This window comes from Xenia sp. Carnegie-2017, unplaced genomic scaffold (genome assembly GCF_021976095.1).
Source record: "Xenia sp. Carnegie-2017 unplaced genomic scaffold, XeniaSp_v1 HiC_scaffold_22, whole genome shotgun sequence".
In the NCBI taxonomy this organism is placed as follows: Eukaryota; Metazoa; Cnidaria; class Anthozoa; order Malacalcyonacea; family Xeniidae; genus Xenia; species Xenia sp. Carnegie-2017.
The window spans coordinates 5,190,752-5,211,257 of record NW_025813485.1 but is presented as its reverse complement, the minus strand read 5'-3'; the positions used below and the strand labels follow the sequence as shown (position 1 = coordinate 5,211,257).

Below are 20,506 nucleotides of genomic sequence, written 5' to 3'. Positions count from 1 at the left end.
CATTGTTATATAAAGCGGTGTCAAGCGAAGAGCTATCAAATGGAACGAGAAGCTGTTGGAAGTGAAAATTTTGACAAGGCACATGCTATGATGCAAGTGGACTTCTCCGAGAATTATTCCTGCATGTTTCAAGGCGAGATTCAAAGTGCTCATTGGAAGCAAGACCAAGTCAGCCTTTTCACAGCAGCTCTTTGGTTTAATGGAGAGCTACATTCCAAAGTCATTGCATCAGATAATTTGGATCATGGAAAGGATACAGTGGTTGCATATATTGACTATTTGCTTGATAGCCTTCCAACAACAGTGAATACTGTCTCAATATGGTCTGATGGTCCTTCATCACAATTTAAGAATAAATACATCGCTGCAATCATAGATAAACTGCAAGACAAACACCAAATTACAATCACATGGAACTATTTTGCTACATCCCATGGAAAAGGACCAGTCGATGGAATTGGTGGTTCAGTAAAACGACAAGTGTGGACTGATGTCAGCAGGAGAGCCTCTCTTGTAACTGATGCTACTTCTTTCACAGCAGCCGCAAATAAAGTGTGCAATGTGGATGTGGTGGAGATGACATCTGATGATATTGACAGCAGAAATGCCATTCTTAATGTTGCAGAGGTGTTTGAGGAAGCTCCTACCATCAAAGGTATAAAATCTGTCCATTGCATTCATGTTATCAACTCAGTGGTACATGTGCATGCTACGACACAAGCGGCAAAGGAAGCAAATGTACATCAAGCTCCATCTGACTGTGAAAACTTTGAGGTGTCAAGTTGGTGTGTTGTCCAATATGAGGGTGAGCTATTTCCTGGGGAGATAAAGGCAATTGTTGGTGATAGCTATGAAGTATCAGTCATGGTTAAAGCTGGTAGATATTGGAAGTGGCCAAGATATGAGGACAAAATTCTTTATTCTCGTGACAATGTACTGAGAGCATTACGTCCACCACAGTTGGTAAACTCACGAGACCACTATGATTTCTCAGATTTCAACTACCTCAATATTGAATGATGAAACAGTGTTTATCATGTAAAAAAATGTTTAAAGTGTGAGTGAGGTAGACTGATCATGCTTTTGGTGACCATTGTAATTTATGATTTGACAATGACAGTTTTGTAACGTCAGTGACGTAACATCAGTCACATTGTTTTTCATTGCTGCACCCCCCTTGTCTTAGAAAGTGAGTTTCTGTATATAAATTTATTATATTAATAGATGTTATGAATTTGATAAACTATGTTAATCTTTTTACGTTTCCAGACAAAATTTGATTAAATTTGGGTGCTAAAAGGTCTTGTCCATTTTATGTAACATCAGTCACAGCCACTTTAATGCCGAAGACAGTAGCAAAACTTAAATTTAGTTTAGTTTGATGTAGACAACAGATACAGGGTATAGTAAGTAAAATTTCATATAAAAATGGAAGGGTGAAATATTATAGCAAAGAATTAATAAAGGTTTTTCGCATCAACAAATCCTTCAAATGTAACGTCAGTCACGTGGAATTGCCTTGAATGTGTTTAATCCTGAAAGCCAAATGTTTTCAATGCTTATGCCGAATGTTTTTACTCATGAAAGCTAAAAAACCTTCAAATAAATAGTTAATTAATCATTCTAAGGTAGTTGCTTGTAATGCATGCGCATGCGTGTTTCAGCGATTTTTGATTGTAAAATTTCAATCAAATCATAATGACAAGTTGACTATACGTGGTGTCAATAAATTATATATGGAAATAATTATTCATAGGATTATGGTATTTGAAGTTAGGATTGCTTAGTAAAGTAATAGTAAATACATTATTTGATTTATGTGCAATGTTTGTCACGCACGCGATGTCGCGTGACTTCTACGTTTGTATGGTTTTAAAGGTCTTATATTTTAACTATAAATGTCCATACTTGCATGCAATTGCATTAACCTAGTGTTTTTACTCTGGCCCATGCCACTGATTATATGAATGTGAATACCAATATGAATCTCAATACCAATAACAATATAAATGTCCATACCAATAAATATATTATGTCAATGCCAATCCCCAAAAATTATATAAATGTTACCAATGACTGTGTGAATGCCAATATCAATCACCATGAATAACCAGTTTTTGCAATTTACATGAATGTCAAGTTGCATCATATTCAACCCAATACCTTGAGACACTGTAAGGTAAATTGATACACCATAATGACGGGGGCAAGACAAAGTTGCAGCTAGTTTTAATAATTTTTGTGAGGAGAGTGTTAGCTTTTGCATGATATTATCTATGGAAAACAGTTTATTTCAAAGGAAGTTAATACTGTAGAACATGTGTATATCCCCCCCTCCCAGACGTCCGCTGGGCTACCCCACTGTAACACGACATAGTGGAATACTGTATTTCATAACAAAACTACACTTATCTTGTCAAAGCTTACACTGCAGATGTGCCTTTTGTATTTTCTTTTGTCTTGTTAATTTCTAATACAGTGTTTTTTTTCAGCAAAGCGGATTTAAAAATTTCGAGGATGAGCCTTGCTATTACATAGGCATATTGCTAGTGTTGTATAACGATTTATTGCTCTTGTCTTAAGCGTCAATTTTCTTTTCCGGTAATTGTTTATGTGCACGCGTTTTAATATTTTAGTTGTGCACATGATTTTAAGAGTTCAATGTTCACTTTAAAGAGCGTTTTCAAAGCATGGTATTCACAACTCGTAGCTGTATATCAGTTTTGAACGCGATAGTCGATATCGCCTGTAATGCTCATAAATCTCACTGAATTTAACTTTCTTATGGCTTTCCTGCAGAGACTCTAATTTTTCCGTCTTTCGTCTCTTCCACAACAAATCCTGATTCCGCCAATCGAATGTTAGGAGCGAGTCCCAGTTTTGTCAAAGATCTTACAACCTCCTGATTTTCAAGATTATTTTCGAGAACATTACGTAAGCAAAAGATTGCCCATTGGCAGATGTCTACCGTAGGTTCAAATGAAGGAAACATAAGGCAGTGCGAAGTTAATTGCAAATATTATACAAAAAAATAGTATATTAAAAAGATACATGGGTTGTTTGCGTCAATATTACAATGATTCAGCAATAAAGGAATGCAATCCAACTGGCGGATCTAAAAACGAAAAAGATAACGTTTAACAATCATTTCAGCACCAAATCATCCTTGATATGATGTTATATTATCAACAACATCTTTATAATAACGACATACATCATTCTGGTTTGATGTGTTTTTGTAGCTCATATTAGCAATAAGTTGAATCAAGCCTTTTTTGAAGGCAAATGCAGGATGGTTTGAGATCTCAGCATGGTCACTTGGGTTAACGAACTGAGTTAAGTCACTAAAAAATTTTTTGTTTTCTTCGTTTGTCGTTTCACGAAGAGCAACTGCAACAGAAAAAAAAATTTCACAACTTTAAAGAAAATTATTAAAATAAATCTTGTTTAAAAAAGTGATGTTCTTACCCAGAATGGTCTCCAATAAACTTTTTCTACAGCGAAGGTTTTTGTAATGTTCGGGAAAGGACGACAACAGACACAGCAAATGTAATAATGAGCTGATCATTTTGAGCTAGAAAACATTGGAAATTATTTTTATGTGGTATTTTCCAAAATATCAAATGCTAGGTAAATTAAATGTAACAGTGGTCAACCTCGTTCGATGACTCTTTTATGTCAAACCCAACATCTGCAGGCAAGATTTTCTTGATTTTATACTCAAATTCTTTGCACAAGAAAATCGCATTTTCCGTTGTCAATGACATGGAACTTGAGGCGACCTCGCTTCCTTGCGTAATACAAATAAACAACGAACATGAACATGTACAAGAATTATAAGACAGCGCTATCTAAGATGTGTGTGAGAGTGGCGTAGCCAGACAGCAATGTTAGTTCCGCAAATTTTTTGTGAACAGACTGGAAATGAAAGTGAGGCAAAATATGTGTAGTGTACACATGTAATCTAATGTGAAGAGTCGAAGGTGGAACCCATTCAAAAAAATGGGTGCACCACAATCGTTCATGCATGATTTTGAGGAGTGATTGTCACATTACTTTCCAATAATTCAAACAACTTACTCCTTGACAATTGTTCCACAAATTGCAACAAAAACACCCTAAGCGTATGAAATGAACAATTTGATTTAATCATGAAACGTTTGAATTATGGCACACTAAATAGTTAACCTATACGACGTTTTCTGGAGGCCATCATACATCATTTGAAATAACTCATTCTCCAGCAATGACTCGACGATAAACATACTACATCGTGAAGAGAAAATTTATTGAATGCCATTGATATGTTAGCTTTTAATGTCTCTATAGGTAGGTTAGGAAACTTGCTACGGCAAATGGTAAATAAATTATACCCCCATTCAATGTCTTCTGTTTCAGTTGTACACATTTCAAAAATAGTGTTGACAAGCAAAATTCCCTCTGGCTTTATGAACATGTCCCTTCTTCTGAAACATAAATGTTATCAATTATTCGATAGTATTCTCTCTTGTTTGAAAACCAATACACAGCGCAGAAAAAGAAGACACTTATAGTTATTAAATAGCTACCTCTTACTTTCTTTAATGCAGTTATATATAATCATACACGCGTAGTTCTTTGCAACGTTAAATTGGCTTTGCATTATCGACCTAAATATTAAAATGATCAGGTGAGCGAGGCCGATTATAAACCTTTCCACCCTAATGCTACATCGATACATTGCAAAACTGCTCAAAACTGCACATTTGAATCATCAAATTTGCAACGAAACTGACGATCTGGTTTCAACGTTTTGGAAGTGGCGTTTAGCCCTCAGTTACATGTAAAGTACCGCTCGCGTATTTGTTAACATAATTTTGCGTATGATACGCGTATCGTTCTCGCATCATAAGCGTATCGCTCTCGTATCATACTAGTATTGTTCTCGTATCATACGCGTATGTTTTTCGTATCATACGCGTTTCATACGCGTACCGTATGTTAAATTCGCGAGCGGTACTGTAAGTATGCAGCAAAAAAAAATAAAGGACAATGAGATGATACAGATAAAAAATAAGATAGACGTTTTTTTGTCCAGACTACTGGAAATTACTCTCAAACGTTGTCAGAAAACGAAAGCTTTTTCAAAGTTGTAAAAATAATGTTACGAAAAAAATCCAAAAGGTATTGAAAAATACTATTTATGTAGCGTGGATTAAAAGTAATTATGCTCAACGTCACAATTCAAAAGTAATCACCCTCCAAAACTAGGCTCTCGCCTGAAAGTAGCTGCACCTTGACGCCACTAATTTGAAAAGTAGCTGGTGTGGTATCTCTTGTTTCAAACGCAATTCAGCACATGAAAAGTTGGATGTTTGAAAAGAGGCTAACTTACATGAAAAACCTAGGATAACATTTCCGCCAAATTATTCGTTGATTGTTCAAATTTTCAACCACAAGATTGCCAAGCATCTGAATTCCAGTGGAAACTAGAGTTTTGGCATACTTTACATCTGTATGGATTCAAACAAATGTGGATTTCTTGAAAGCTTCAAATGAAACATTACAAAAATCACAGGTAAGATTTATACTGACCTAATTCCTGCTTAGTACTTAAACATTGTTGAATTATTTTCATTACTGTAGATGGTATTCCAGAAGACCTAATGGTAACAAACATCAAGTGTACTTGATTGTTAATGAAAAATACACATATTAGCCGGACTGTTTAGAGAAATTAAGGGGCCTGAGGCACAATCAAATTCTGGGCCCCTTGTACATGGACACACATTAAAATTTTCCTTTTCTTGTAGTTTTTTATTAGGTACTCCCCTCTCCCTCTAACCACCCAGGATATGTGCACTAGAAATTGAAAATCAGTTACACATTAAGACATACATCACAGAATCCTGGTTTTTACTCAAACCAGCACAACAGTTTCTTAGAAACCGAAAGGCATCACACAGAATATTACATCTGTCTTGAAAATCCAGTTGAGAAGATCTTTCAATCAACCATTGAATTTGCTCTATGATTGCCTGGTTAGTGAAAGATCTGTAAACAAAATATCATGAAAAGTAATCTTCAAGAATGAAGTATGCAATACAGTGGGATGGCAATTCATATTGTTGCAATAAGCTAGGCTCTAATGTTCATTATAATATTTCTTGAGGGGATTGTAAAAGTTCTAAAAAAATTAGTATGGGAGTAAGTCATTATTATCTCATCTGCAGTTGTTACAAATAAAGTCAATTCAATTTGAAAGCAACAAAAAAAGCTAGGTTGTTTCAACTAATTATATTAAGGAGATGGTTTAGGTTAAGCAAAATCAAGGTGGTAAAGGACCTTGACACATGAAACTGCTCACTGACCTACACACATAGTCTGACAGTGACAGACCCATGGACAGATCATGTTCACCAGTAATTGTAATCTGGTTAAGATATAACTGACCAATACGAGACAAACTCAGTTTGAAAGTTTCTGCAGTGAACACCATGATATAATTTTCAAAATTTAATTCATATGAGTGAAATAGCATGTGCTGTTGTACCTATATAAGGCTTCTTTAGCGTAAACTTTTAAGCAACTGAGAGAATTTGCTATCTCATCCCAGCACGCAATATAAGAAGGCGAGTTAATCGAAGCTGAATGCAAAACATTACAACAACAGTTCCATTTTTCCAATTTCGAACCCTCCACAGAAACCGGAGATTCAGGCGAAGCCGCCATTGATAACATGTGATTTTTTTTAGATCCATCAAAAGTCAAATCATGCGAAGTCCACTGCTGGAACAAGCAAGAGTGGTCTAGGTGTTTTTATCCCCACTTTCACGTGCGATCCACTGTGAACACTGAAAAGTATCAAGTATGAATTTAGTAAGTATGACATACGTTTTGTCAAAATTTGTTTGCAGCTGAAACAGGTCAAACTTTTAGTAGAAGTGAGCCAAGTCACGACAAAATATTGAGGATAACATGTAATGACATGTAACAATAATTAGCAGAATGCTTTTTTCTTCTTGTGTGAATTATAAATGCAAAGGTGACTGGATAAATTATCTATGAAGAAATCAATTTAAAAAACGTGCAGAGAACGTGCTTAAACTTTACATTGCAAGAATGACACAGGTAGTGAATACAGTTTTGGACTCAAATTGATCAATGAGTCAAATGAGCAATTTTTTAGAACAAATTTAGTATGTACAATATATATTATGCTTGGAAAATCTCTAACTATTCTAGTTGGCCCTTTACTACAAATACCTGTTTGGCTGTTGCTTTGAAAAATCTTTGTTCCTTTTTAGGTTGATTTTACCTCAAATACTCCAGATCATAGGTTTGTAAGCAGCGTTTACTCAACATTGTGTTTACTTTTAATCTTTAATGCAGATGTTGATAATCTTTACTGCACATGATGTATATCCATCATAACCCATAACTTTTAATTAGACCTTTTTACAAAAAAAAACTTTTTCAGTGTTAGTTTTTTCTTCTTTCACAAATTGTGGAGAGTACAAAAGAAGCCAATTAACCTGAAAATGACCCACTGTTGATTTTGAAATCCAAGTTGTATCATAATGAGCTGGTGTCATATAATTTTTATATTTTAAAAAACCAAAGAATTACTTCACATGTTCCATGGAGTCTTTAGTCAGCATTTAAATCCAGGCAATAAGTTGTATGTAACTTATCACAAAAGAACTGTATTATGATATACATGTGCTGAATGTTGAACAGTTGTATTAAATATGTTAACTAGTACACAGCCCTGGGCCTTGAATGATATGACTTCACTTTTATATATAATGGCTTCTTCATAGAGTATGTATATCCTTCTAAAGATCATAGCTCGATTAATAGTTTAATACTACAAGCTTCAAACTTTAATTTAAACTTCTCATATGAAGGAAGTAACCAGTCTGTTCTTTAATGTTCTAAGAGCATATGGAGCAGTTACTGATTTTGACCTTTTTTCCTTGGAGAATTTTCAAAAGCAATAAATCATAAATCAAATAACAAATTATCATTTTGATCCTTTTATTATAGGACATGCTTTTGCTATGATGATGTCATGTTAAAGCATAGCAACATTTTTGAGTATGTTTATTGTTTTAATTTTAATCAGTAACTTTTTGTTAATAAACTTTTCTTCCACTTTATAACTGTGAAATCTTTCCTGCTATTATAAATGGAATACCTGAATATATTAAATCAATACAGAGTAACAGACGTATGATCAAAGATAAAAACTACTGGACTAAAATCTTGTTTCTAATTGAAATTGATCACCAATCTTACTTTTTTTAAAATTTGGGGATATTTCAAAAATGAAAAGTTATGAATTTTTCTTAAGTAAAATCTATCATAATATTTCAATTTAGGGAACATCCTGAAAGACCTGAGAGAATTTTACAGTCTATTGAACGCTTTCAACAATTAAATTTAGACAAACGATGCAAAAAGGTTAAGGTAATGCTGCCTAGTTATATGGAAGATAACACCTGTACAACAAATGTTTGATGTAGGACTATATACAGCTATGAAGCATAGAAAAATGTTAAACCCAATTTTTTTTTGCTTACAATAATTTTCTACATTAAATAGATAGAAAAAGGCTATGGTGACAAATTATTGATTTATTTCTAGATTTTATTGATGTTCATAATATGCCGTTAGCTTGTTAGCAAATGGATGTTTTTGATCTCATTTAAACACTGAAATAAATAGTTGATTTATATGAACTTATTGGTAGATAATTTTCTATCTATAGCCACGTACTGCCACAGATGAAGAATTATTAACCGTTCACAGGTATTAGAATGAAGAGTAGTATTCGTTTTAGTTTTGTATCTCTTTGATGCTGTAAGATTTCACGACCCTGTGGTGTAGCCAGCCCAAAAATTTAGTCGTGCTATGTTAATTTTTCTGTGTCCACTCACTGTAAAAACAATAGATTTCTAAAGAAATGAATAATGTCAATGATCTAAAATTTACATAGCAGGACCAAAACTTTCGGGCTGGCTTCGCCACTGTCACGACCTTTTCACTTACTGCAGAGCATGGAATAAAATGTCCTACCCTCTAGCAAGTAGCTACTTATGTACTTCTTTAACTGCCTTTTGATATGACGTTTTTGTGTCTGCTGTCGATTTGGGAATGCATGAGGTGGAAACGGAACTTAGAGGACTTTTTTACTGTTTTTTTTTTGATAAAAAATTGTTGCCATTATTGCACTACAGTCGCGTGGAAAGATTAAAAAAGTCATGGAAAAATGAATTGATTATTATCTGACCTATTTGTTTTCTAGCAATGAATACATTGACGAAATTTCAAAAATTGATTGTTATCCGCAAGAGAAGCTTAAATTAGCAGCCGAACAATACGACTCAATTTATTTCAGTAATGTAAGAGTGATCTTTTTCAGATACTATGTGATCCTTCATTACCACTTTTCTTCAACTGCTGCACACTAGACATCTTTGTTTAGTTCACCAATGAATGTGCCAGAATGTCCGTTGGTTGTACTTTGGCAGCTCTTGATTATATCCTGTCTGGCAATGTACGTATGCAAGTTATGCAATAGTATATTAAAGATTTTTAACATGCAGCAAAAAATATCTCTCCTTCTCTCCGATTGATTGTTCCTTTTCCGCCTTTTTTCTATCAGCAATTCATCGTTGTAATTTGTGTATCTACATTGTGTCACTTGAATGGTATGACGATAGTGAAGCATATGGTTAACTTTAACCTTGAAATGGTTTCATTGAACTTTCCTGTTGTTTCTACATTTTTTCTACGTTTTAAATTGTCTCAGTGCAAGAGTTACACATTTTTAGCCGAGGGTCGTTTGCCAACGTAAAGCAACATTTTGTATCTACACCCTCGCTCTTATATTTACATAATACATACTTACTGAAAACCACATGTTATTTAATTGACTTTTAGGCCCAAAATGGTGTTGTCATAGCAAGGTTCGTGTTAGAAGTTATAAACTTGAACTTCATGATCGACAGATAATTGTATGTCTTTCTTAGTCGTGTAGAGAGGCAAATTGCAGAGACGTCGCTTGAATAATATGTTGTGTACAATGTAACTGGGCTATCATCTTTTTGAGAGTAGAGGGAAATAGGAAATAGTCTGGGGGATGGACTTGGACTTGTAAGGTCTTTGTTATTATGTTTTTATGCATGATATACTAGTGCACAGCTTATGTTAGCCACAACGATCTAGTTTTTGTATATTTTAGACCCCCTGGTCACCATGCAGAGCGCGATTTTAGTATGGGGTATTGTTACTTCAATAATGTGGCAATCGCAGCAAAGGTTGCCCAAGAAAAATGGAATATCAAACGGTAATTGTTCGATAAAGTCATGACAATTTTGACTGTCGTCAGAAGAGAGTAATACGTACAACCTTGACAACAACAATCTTCCATTCTTCCCCCCATTTTACTTGTATGTTTATTGGGCCGTTGCTTTATCATTTACCCGAAAATGCTATTTCTAGAGAAACTGTCATATTCCTCCCTTTCCATGATTTTGTGTGAATAATACGTTATAAAAATCCCCGTTTATGTTATCTTCATTGAAGTGTATTTTTAATTTCAACCTATAACTGCAATGTTTGACATCAGACTCTTTGATTTAGTGTATTGATTGTGGATTGGGATATTCATCATGGAAATGGAACCCAACACATGTTTCAATCAGATTCCAGGTAAGCATCCAGCTTTTTCAATGCTTTTGAAAGATCCCTTTCCTTGATCCTTGATCCTTGATCCAGATCCCGAGGATACACAGGTTTTATTTTTATTGAATGTGCATGCGTGTTTTTGTCTTCCATTTGTATTGTGCATTTGTTATGTCTTGTTTTGGAAAACGTTTTTGAGGAACTTAACTTTAGGACATGAGATATCGAACTGTATATATTCATTTATAATCGTCCATTTTGCTACAAAGAAAGCTGATCAACGTTTCCAAATAAACAAGGGCCAATCATTTCGTTGTAATACTCCCTGCCTCTTTAAGACCATAACTTGAAACTCTGTTATGTTAATTTGATTCAACATACTTATGTTACCAAATAAAATCTTGCTTACAATACTGTAAAACTTAGTTACACGAATTGCATTTCATTGTTTTTACTGTTAAATTTTAGCGTACTGTACTTTTCAATTCATCGCTTTGATCATGGCCGTTTTTGGCCCGGAAAAAAATATTCTGACTTCGACTTTGTTGGAAAGAATGAAGGAGAAGGGTTCAACATTAACGTCGCTTGGAATGAGGTTGAACACTATTGTACTTTTATCTGTACGTAGCTGCTATTTAAAAAGCAAGCAGGAGCGTTGTGCCACATACAAAACTCGACGCGAATGACTATAAATTGCTGAAAAATCTTTTGGTCTGATCTTCGTATTTGAAAGATATCTTTAAACAGAATCTCGCACAATCCAAGAAAATTGAAGTTGGAATGTGCAGCGTTTCGAGTTATAATACGCTTCTTTTGATTTTCGCTCATGAGTTATAGAGTGTTATATGGATTAAATAATGCCATTAAATTAGATGCAAGTATTATTTCTCTGAAGAAGTATGTTTTAATTATTTCAATTACTAACTGTAGAAGCACATGAATGATGCTGATTATATTGCCGTTTTTCAAAGAATTCTCCTTCCTGTTGCATATGAGGTATGAACTTACTGTTTGTACGCATATAAACCGTCCGATATGTTTTGTGCGAGCAATGTTTCAATGACTTGTTTAAAGTACTATATTTCTGTCTGAATTTCAAACTCATTTTTGTTGTGATGGTCTAGTTTTGTCCTGAATTGGTTATAGTGTCTGCTGGATTCGATGCGGCCCAAGGCGATCCTAAGGTTAGTTGCTTGTGTGTTTTTGTGGAAAACCTTAACTTAAAAGAAGAAGGTGATCGAAGTTAACTGTTTATCATTATATACTTGGAGAGGAGGACTTTTTTGAAGGATATTGTCGTTCCTTTCTCAAATATTGTACATGCATAATTATCAGGGATTGTAAATGCCCATCAATTTAGCAAAAATTTCTTCGAATAGCCTGTTTAAAAGATGCCAATCAATTTGTGTCTTATTTTTGTCAATTTTGGCAGGGCTTGTGTGATGTCACTCCTGAAGGATTTGCGCATCTTACCCATATGCTAATGAGTCTTGCCTTTGGAAAAATACTACTAGTTCTCGAGGTGTGTAATTCAAAAACAATGTTATCTGTATTTACTAGGAAGATGGGTCTGTGATGTACACAAATATTTTCCTTAAAATGTCTACAGAGTATTTTTGTTTAAAGTGCTGTTGTTCCTTAAACTTTTACCTGTTTTTCTCCTTTTCAGAACTTTCTCTGCCTGATAGTCATTTCATATTGTTTATACAACGTCATTTTCTACATGTAGGGTGGATATAATTTGAGTTCTGTTGCGGAGTCCCTATGCTCTTGTGTAAAAACACTACTTGGTGATCCTTGTCCTTTGCTCGAACCAATGAACATTTCACATTGGTAAGAAACTTGTATTCTTGAACTACAGGCAGAGAAAACTACATATTCAGGAAAAATCTACTATTACAGCTGCTTCATACACATTTTTCACTAATTGTGTGTATGTGATATATTGCAAGTGTTTATGAATCAAAATTTTCTAGCACAGTTTTCATAATAATGATTTTTTCAATTGAATTGTGTTAGTTTACTTAAACTTTCTGGCGATATCAAACTTTTGTTCACTATGAAATATTGCCATTATCACATTAATTGCTCATTTCAGGGAACATCATTTTTTTAGTATCGTTAAAACATTTCATTCACAGGAGTTTTATTGAATACGCGTGTGAATGAATGTATATAGATTAAGATAGTTTGTTGCCTTGTTTGCTAGTTATAATCTAAGTGTTGTCACGATATGCTTTTGCAGTATTTACTCATCTTCTGACGTGTAGAATGTTGAAAGTTTATCGTAAAGCAATGCGCTACCCGTCATTATCGGTTTGTTGTAGAATTATTACAACATATTTATCTAAAATGAATGAGATCTGACAAAAATGAATCTCCATTTGAAGTACTTTATTCATGCGCAAAATTCTTTAACTTTCTAGTGCACTCGAGTCCATTCAATCCACGCTGAATGCTCACTCTCAATACTGGAAAAATTTGCAGCAGATTAAAGATGACGCTTGTTAAGGGTGTCAACTTTTGGTATGCTACATCCACATCTGCCTGTTGTTTTGGCAGCTCGTAAATTTGTGGCTTTCCACGAATTATGAACGTCCTCACTGCCGAAAAATAATAGCTATGTATTTTAAACATTTATAATTTATTAGATGTATAAAGAACTGAAAAGTGTTTTTTCATATCATAGACTGAAGGGAACTCGTTTGAACACTTGCTATGGTATGCTTATATCAGCTTATTGTTATAGCCTATAGGTAATGGTAGCTGTGCGGTTTTTTAAGAAAAAACCCTGGTTTGATTCAGTTTCAGTTCTTATTTAAAAGAAATAGCAATACAAATGTAGTAACTCAATTATGAATATGATCTCGAGGCGCCATGAACTTCTACACCGTAATTAACGTGTGCATGTTTTGTATGTAATTTCTTAGAACTGTGGCAAATTGTATACTATTTCGAGAGTGTCTATTGTCCAATAATTCTTTTTGTGGGTAGTCTTTTCGCAGTGGTTAGCAGCTGCCGCTAGTACCATTTGTACTAGCTAGTATATCACAAATTTCGAGCGCGCGAACCACTGACCGTGAATGACTTGATCACTGGAGTGATATCCAATATGGAAAAGGAACGAGAACTATCTTTCTTGATAGAACAATTTGTTAACGTTACTGGCGCCGACAAGGAAAGAGCTTCATCATTATTAAATATTTGCAATGGAAACTTGGATATGGCAATTGGCATGCATTTAGAAGATGGAGGATCCCCGCAAAACTGTTCAAAAGGAGAGACAACGAGTCATCAAAATATTGGGTATGTTATTTTTTTATGACATGATTTACATCATATTTCATGACATTTTATATTCTGAAATCTAAAATCGATTGTCATGGCTTATGATAAAAAAATTAACGCTAGAATGAAATGTTATCTTGAAATTGCAAATGCCCTTTCATTTTATTCTTTTCTCATTAGTATCTTCGTTTTTAAGAATTGGTTTATTAATCGATATTTGTGAAACTTAGAGTGTGGACACTTATTCTGCAATTTCTCTGGCATCTGAATTTTATGTTTTAAAATTGCCTTTTAAATTGTGACTATATTTTGCAAACATTTCAAGTAATGTAAATGGCTTAATTATCACTTAATGAGTTTCTTATTTTGAAATCAACATAACACTATGTCCAGAATGATTTAAGTGAAATGTTGAAAATTCCATGAAAACATAGGGAGAATGAAGTACGAGCTCCAATTCCACAAAAAAGAGGTGTTTTGGTTGATGGCCCATTCAACTTCAAGAGAGGTAAAGACAGAAAAATAGGCTAGCATGATGATTACTTCTACATTTGTTTAGAGTTTGGGATTATTTTTTAACCCCCACAGACATTTGTTTAATGTGCTGTTGATAATTTGGTGAAAACATAGTGACCTGTTGTCGAAAGTTGATAGGCCTTTGGGAGAACTCGAGAGCAGATCAATGCAAGCCCAAGACCGAAGGTCGAGTGTTGCGCATGCTCAAGAGTTCTCACAAACATCTCAGAGGTTTGCTTAAGCGAGTGCAAACACAAAAAACATCTTTTATTTCTTTTATATAATAAGAATAATGTGAAAAAGACAAACATTTTAATTTTTCCTCTAAAATGTATTCATGATTTATTTGCAAATTCTCTTTGACTGATTGATTGTTTAGATTGATTTGATTGGTTGAGCTCAGATGTGTTTTGCACTGGATAATGCGAACTCAGCTCTAGACCAATTAGCGCATGTGTTTCATTGTGTTTATTTTATAAAGTAACATATTAACTTGTTTGTTGACAAGAAAAGTTTATACATTGAAAATATAAATAGTAAGACCAACATTGATCAAAGGTTTTTCACTTTTGAAAGATGGTACCACCTATAATCTCCCACAACTTTATCATGGGTAGATATCAATTTTACTTTGGTGACTTTTTGTGCATATTATTATATTGTTAACAGCAACTCCTCGTCAGAAACGTGGTGGAAATCGTGGTGTATTTGATGCATTTAGGGATTTCCAAGCTGAAGCAAGTATGTGTATTGTTATAAACTTAATTTTGCAGCTATATTTTTCATGTTGATCAGAGTGTTGCATGCGAGTTCAATTTTTACTTTACATTGAGGCGAATATGAGGATTATATGATCTTTTCCAAATTTATTTTTGTTGCAGAGGAGCAAGAGAAACTTTTAAGTGGAAATATGACTTCAACCAAACGTAAAACCCTCGAAGATCTTTTTAAACCACCCTTAGATATTATACACAAGGGAACATTTGACTCAGTGAGTATAATATTAGCGTAGATCTTGTCTTTTGTGGGTAGGTATGTTTTCCTAACAAAAATACTTTGGTGTCAATAGGCCAAATTAGCTGGAGAGAAAGACAGAAAGTGGTTGATTGTGAACATTCAAGATAGCACAGAATTCCGGTGTCAGATGTTAAACAGAGATGTCTGGAGCAACAGTTCAGTTAGGAATATAATTGCAGAACATTTTATACTCTGGCAGGTGACTATAAATGATTATCAAATCATAATTTTTGATATACATATTTTTTTATGTTGGTTTATAACAAGTTAAACTTAAAATGTCTCCAAGTTTCACCTGTTAAACTCATCAAAAAGTGATGGGATGATACCAATGAATGTGACAGCTTAAACAATTGCATCAGCTATTGCTCATTAATTAACATCAGGGGAGGATTTCCTGGGGGTGTGCACCCCCAAGAAAAATTATAAAATGGTATTGTTTATTGTAGACTATTATTATAATAGTAGGAGAGGTGAGAAAATTGTGCAGTAAGATTGAGCAAAAAGTGGAATTTATCATTTCAAAGACAATTACATATTTTATACCACCACTATTTGCAATTGAGTTACTACCATGCCCGTTTTCATTGAAACAGTAAAATTGAAATAAATTCTTAACGCAAAGTAAGTTGTTACTTTGTCATGTCAACTCAGTTTGGGCTTCATTTTCTTTTCCCTTGTTTGTCATGTGTGAAAGCAACTGTTGTATTTGTGTTTCACTTGTCGTTGGTAATATTTGGATGCATATTTATGAAGCTTTCTTGATTATTTAAAGAAGTAATATAAAGCTTACAAACAGGATTCATAATTTACTTAACTTAGTAAAAAATTCTTAAAAGCTAATAACATTTTCATTTTGCAATTTTTTGTTATCTGTAAGCTTAATTGCCCCAGGCCCTGGCACCAACAATGTACCCTTTAGAAAAATCTGCATCTCTCCCTCATTAACATAGCCATTTTTGACATTTTATTTTGTTTAGAATGAAGCAAATTTTTTAATAGACTACTTTGTATATAGGTGTATCATGATAGTGATGATGGAGATAGATATGTGCAGTTTTATCATGTGACTAAATATCCACACTTGGGTGTTCTTGATCCTAGAACAGGTAAAGATATAAATTTTTTAGCAGAGTGAGCAGACCACGTGTGTTCTGAATGCAAAGCTTTTTGCATTGTTGTTTACATTTTTAAAGATCTGTTGTTTGAAAACTACGAAAATACTGTAATAGTTCTGAGAATATGGATGGCTCTATGAGTTATATCGAACTTACTGATTGTGTCAATGTGCAATTTTTGTGTTCATTTTTTTGTGAAATTTTGTATTGACAATATGGTAAATACGGTCGAACCTGCATTAAAGCGGACATCCTTTATTAATTGGGCACTTTTTTAGGTCCCTATTCGAATTCCACATAACGAAATCGTAATAATAAAACTTCTATCTATGGGACATCTCCAATTAGGGGACACTATTCCGCTTATAGTAATCATGTTGTCATATTCGGTGAAATATTTTATTGCACTATGCTTTTAGTTGTCATGTCATCATAACTGGTAAAATATTATATAGTAAATGGTTTGAACCCGGGAGTATCGTTACACGTTTGTAGATGTAGATCGTTCAGGTTTGTAGAGTCCAGAGAAGGACTGTTTTTGTTGTTGTCGAAACGTCAGTCAGGACTTTAGGGCTCTACTAACCTGGACGATCTACATCTACAAAATTTTGTATAGTACTGTGGTTGATAATGTGGTCATTTTACGTTGAAAAGGACATATCTCTTGTGCAAACATTGATTAAACGGTTTGTTTTCGTACAGCTTGTTACAATTACGTATTCCACTACTTCATAATTGTTGTACGTAAATATTAGGATTTAGAAAAACATTTTCTACAGGTAAGCGTAAAGGTGCGTTTATGCGAAGTTTTAGATGCACAAGTTAGCTTCATAGATGAAAAAGAACTTATAAAAAAGAAACATTGAAGAAGCTAGCGAACAATGACTTTGGTGGCTTTGAAACTTTTGTTAACAATGACATTGTTGCAGATGATTTTCTTCGCAAGTTTTTCAACTTTTTTCTTTTAAGGTGAAAGACTAGTTGAGTGGGATACTGTCGATGCTCAATCTTTTTGTGAAGTTGGTTAGTACGTACCTTGATACTTAGGAATCTATCAAAATTGGTTTTATTTTTTATGATTTTTATTATTGTTTCAATATTGTTACTCGTGTGGAAGGTCAGTTGCAAATATATTTTGTCCATGGCTTTGTATGAATTAGAACCTTGCTGTTTGGATTAATTTGGTTAATTCTATCGTTGCCATCCAGCAAAATTGTTTGCACTTTATCCTTAATCTGTAGCTACCACTTTGTCCTTATTTGTACCACTTTATCTTTATCTTTACCACGTTCAAGTTTTTGTGTTCAACTCTTCTCCAACATTGGTTAGTTACTATGTTACTTGACTTCATGCTGTAGCCACAGAATTTCTCCTGAATCATTCATTTGGAAAGGAGTCTATTGGCTGTTTACCTCCTCCAAGAAAAAGACAAAAAACGGATAATACGGTAACATATATTTACCAAACTTTACTATTGAAACTAGTTAACTACCTGGTCATGGCTTTTTGATCTTAAGGATGGAGTTGGGGTGGGCTTCTTGACGATAGCTTTAATATCGAACGTCGGGTTTTTGTCGATTTTGATAAATATAATTCTAAAACAAGTTATTCGTGTAAAAAAAGCTCTTTTCGCTTGTTATCCATTTCTAGTTTTGGTTGACTTTTATAGTACAGTAATTACAACGAGCGATTAAAGATTGTCTCGCGATTTTTCCCGAAAATATGAATAATTCTAACAATCTGGTGAGCTATACATACATATATGATTTTGCAGCTTTGTTTCTAGGAAAGTATCATTGATGCATCAGAGGAATCTCAGTTACGAGCGGCCATTGCTGCTTCTCTACAAGATATTTCTACCGAAACAACAAATTACAATGATAAAAGTGACAAGGTTTCCGATAAACTTCACGATGAGGATGACGACAATCTAACTGAGTTTACGGCCTCTGAATCAGATTCGGAACAAGCTGCAACGGACACAGAAGAATCTTATATTATGGGAGAAAAGGCGGGGAAAGAAAACACTAGCAAAAGTAGTTTCGGAAATTTTGATAGCAAAGATATATCACACAATAACAATCAAAGGATGGCAGATGATGTCGGGTGTAAACAGAATCATGTTTCAATTGGAAAAACATTTTCTGAAATAAAAAGTTCACAACAAGAAAGTAACTTCTTCGAGAGTAATGAAGACCATAACGACGAAAATGGTATTACTCTTAGAATGTAGAGTTTATTGAAAATTCATGCGTGCTTATTGACAATTTATATGTTTTGCAGTGTTTGAAAAAACGCAGATAATGTTAAGATATCCCGATGGAAAACGTGAACAGAAAGCATTTCACGCTGGAGCACCACTATTGGTAAGCAAGATTTCGTTTGTTTTTAAGCTTTAGCTTTTTGGCATAAATTTATGTTTGCTTTGTAGTTCTTCAGTTTGAAATTAAAATTTTTGAGAAAAAATTTTTTACTGCTATGTGAATGTTTTTTCAGGAAATGATTTCAGCTAATGAATTAGCGCGATTTTAGCCAATTTTTACATGGTTTACCCGTTCAAAATAAAAGCCTCTTTTTCTTTTCTAGAATCTAATCAAATACGTTCAAAGTCAAAGCTATTCCAATGAAAGATTCGAGCTAGTTACCAGCTTTCCTCGAAGAAAGCTTTCTTATATGGATCATAATCTTTCATTAAAGGAAGTTGGACTTTTTCCTAGAGAAACTGTTTTTGTACAAGAAAGATACCACGATAGTCCTACGTAGATTTATCAGATTCATGTGTCTAGAGAAATATTTGGTTACAAAATAAGAGTTCGGGTCCTGCTTTGGTTGCTTAATCGGCCATTTTAAGCGACCGAACATCAGGATTTGGAAATGCAACTTTCTAACTATGAACATGGCGTCCGTCCACACGTATTTGTATCAAAAATTCTTACAAAACTTAATGTCTTATTTCTTCGTCATCGTGTGAACGGATGAAAGCGGTTCCATGTTGAATAAGTTTCGTTTCCTGTTGAAAACAAACGAGTGTGAATGAGGCCTTTATGTTTATTACTTGTATAAATAAGTCAATTGAATGTAGTGAAATTTTTTTAAAGAGGATAAAAATAAGTAGCAAAGCACTGTGAAAGCAAGCTGTAACTTAACACTACCTATCATCATACAACGTAACTTATCATGATTTATCACTTGATGTACTTCGTCGTACCCTATCATCACATTTCGTAACTTGTCATGGCATATCACTGGACAAATCTCATAATCCCATATCATCATACAACGCAGCTTATCATGGCTTATCACTTGGCGTATCTCATCGTCCCCTAACATACAACCTAACTTATGAGGTTATCATTGCTTGTAACTTGGCGTACCTCATCGTCTCCTATCATAATACAACGTGGCTGATCATGGTTTATCACTTGGCGTATCTCATGGTCCCTTATTACCACACAACGCAACTTATGGCCAATAGGTCATGGCCATGGCATACCATTGACGTAACTCATCGTCACCTTTCATTTTGAACTCCTCCCATTTTTACTCATTCTATCTTCTATCGTATGCTTGCACTATTAAATGAGATATGATCTTCGCACTTAGCTGGACAATTTAAGCAATCGTCTCAGGACCTGAAAAAATCAGGTGACTCAACGGGATTCGAACCCATGACCTCTGCGGTGCCGGTGCAGTGCTCTGACCACTGACCACTTAAAAAACATTCATACGCTTGCACTATTCTTAAGTAAAAGATTTAAATTGAAATAAAATTATCTGTACGTTCATGCTTGAATTTTCAGCTTTAACTTTTAATGTTTAACTCCACTAGTTTATCAGTCTTTCATTATTAGCAAGAATTTAATTTATACGCACCCCCTCTGATTATGGTATTCGCG

The 20,506-nt window shown here is 34.2% G+C and overlaps 3 protein-coding genes across 4 annotated transcripts; 2 read left to right on the top strand and 1 right to left on the bottom strand.

Moving 5' to 3' along the window:
- Positions 1 to 2,413: 2,413 nt before the first annotated feature.
- LOC124447421 (ataxin-10-like) lies at positions 2,414 to 6,743 on the bottom strand. 2 transcript variants are annotated; one of them, XM_046998334.1, is made up of 13 exons: positions 6,533 to 6,743; positions 5,878 to 6,033; positions 5,575 to 5,642; positions 5,375 to 5,492; positions 4,569 to 4,649; positions 4,374 to 4,463; positions 4,189 to 4,266; positions 4,081 to 4,118; positions 3,657 to 3,790; positions 3,469 to 3,574; positions 3,215 to 3,390; positions 3,052 to 3,115; positions 2,414 to 2,964 (listed from the first exon to the last, which is right to left on the bottom strand). In XM_046998334.1, exons 1-13 carry the CDS (start codon positions 6,718 to 6,720, stop codon positions 2,783 to 2,785), a joined length of 1,479 nt encoding a protein of 492 aa, XP_046854290.1. In that variant the 5' UTR covers positions 6,721 to 6,743; the 3' UTR covers positions 2,414 to 2,782. The 2 variants fall into 2 exon arrangements, with proteins under 2 accessions (XP_046854290.1, XP_046854289.1); XM_046998333.1 differs by having other exon boundaries at positions 4,374 to 4,466; positions 6,533 to 6,741.
- On the top strand, positions 6,732 to 13,636 carry LOC124447423 (histone deacetylase 6-like). Its single transcript, XM_046998339.1, has 16 exons — positions 6,732 to 6,858; positions 7,287 to 7,318; positions 8,029 to 8,079; positions 8,364 to 8,451; positions 8,753 to 8,793; positions 9,290 to 9,386; positions 9,470 to 9,541; positions 9,928 to 9,953; positions 10,229 to 10,333; positions 10,630 to 10,698; positions 11,140 to 11,266; positions 11,602 to 11,667; positions 11,796 to 11,855; positions 12,104 to 12,193; positions 12,401 to 12,504; positions 13,098 to 13,636. Exons 1-16 carry the CDS (start codon positions 6,850 to 6,852, stop codon positions 13,180 to 13,182), a joined length of 1,122 nt encoding a protein of 373 aa, XP_046854295.1. The 5' UTR covers positions 6,732 to 6,849; the 3' UTR covers positions 13,183 to 13,636.
- A 146-nt stretch (positions 13,637 to 13,782) lies between these two features.
- LOC124446910 (UBX domain-containing protein 7-like) lies at positions 13,783 to 19,740 on the top strand. The gene is made up of 11 exons (XM_046997794.1): positions 13,783 to 13,977; positions 14,394 to 14,467; positions 15,145 to 15,216; positions 15,357 to 15,466; positions 15,545 to 15,691; positions 16,511 to 16,601; positions 17,580 to 17,633; positions 17,969 to 18,057; positions 18,397 to 18,823; positions 18,894 to 18,976; positions 19,197 to 19,740. The coding sequence occupies exons 1-11, from the start codon at positions 13,784 to 13,786 to the stop codon at positions 19,371 to 19,373; spliced, it is 1,518 nt and encodes a 505-aa protein (XP_046853750.1). The 5' UTR covers position 13,783; the 3' UTR covers positions 19,374 to 19,740.
- The last annotated feature ends 766 nt before the right edge of the window (positions 19,741 to 20,506 follow it).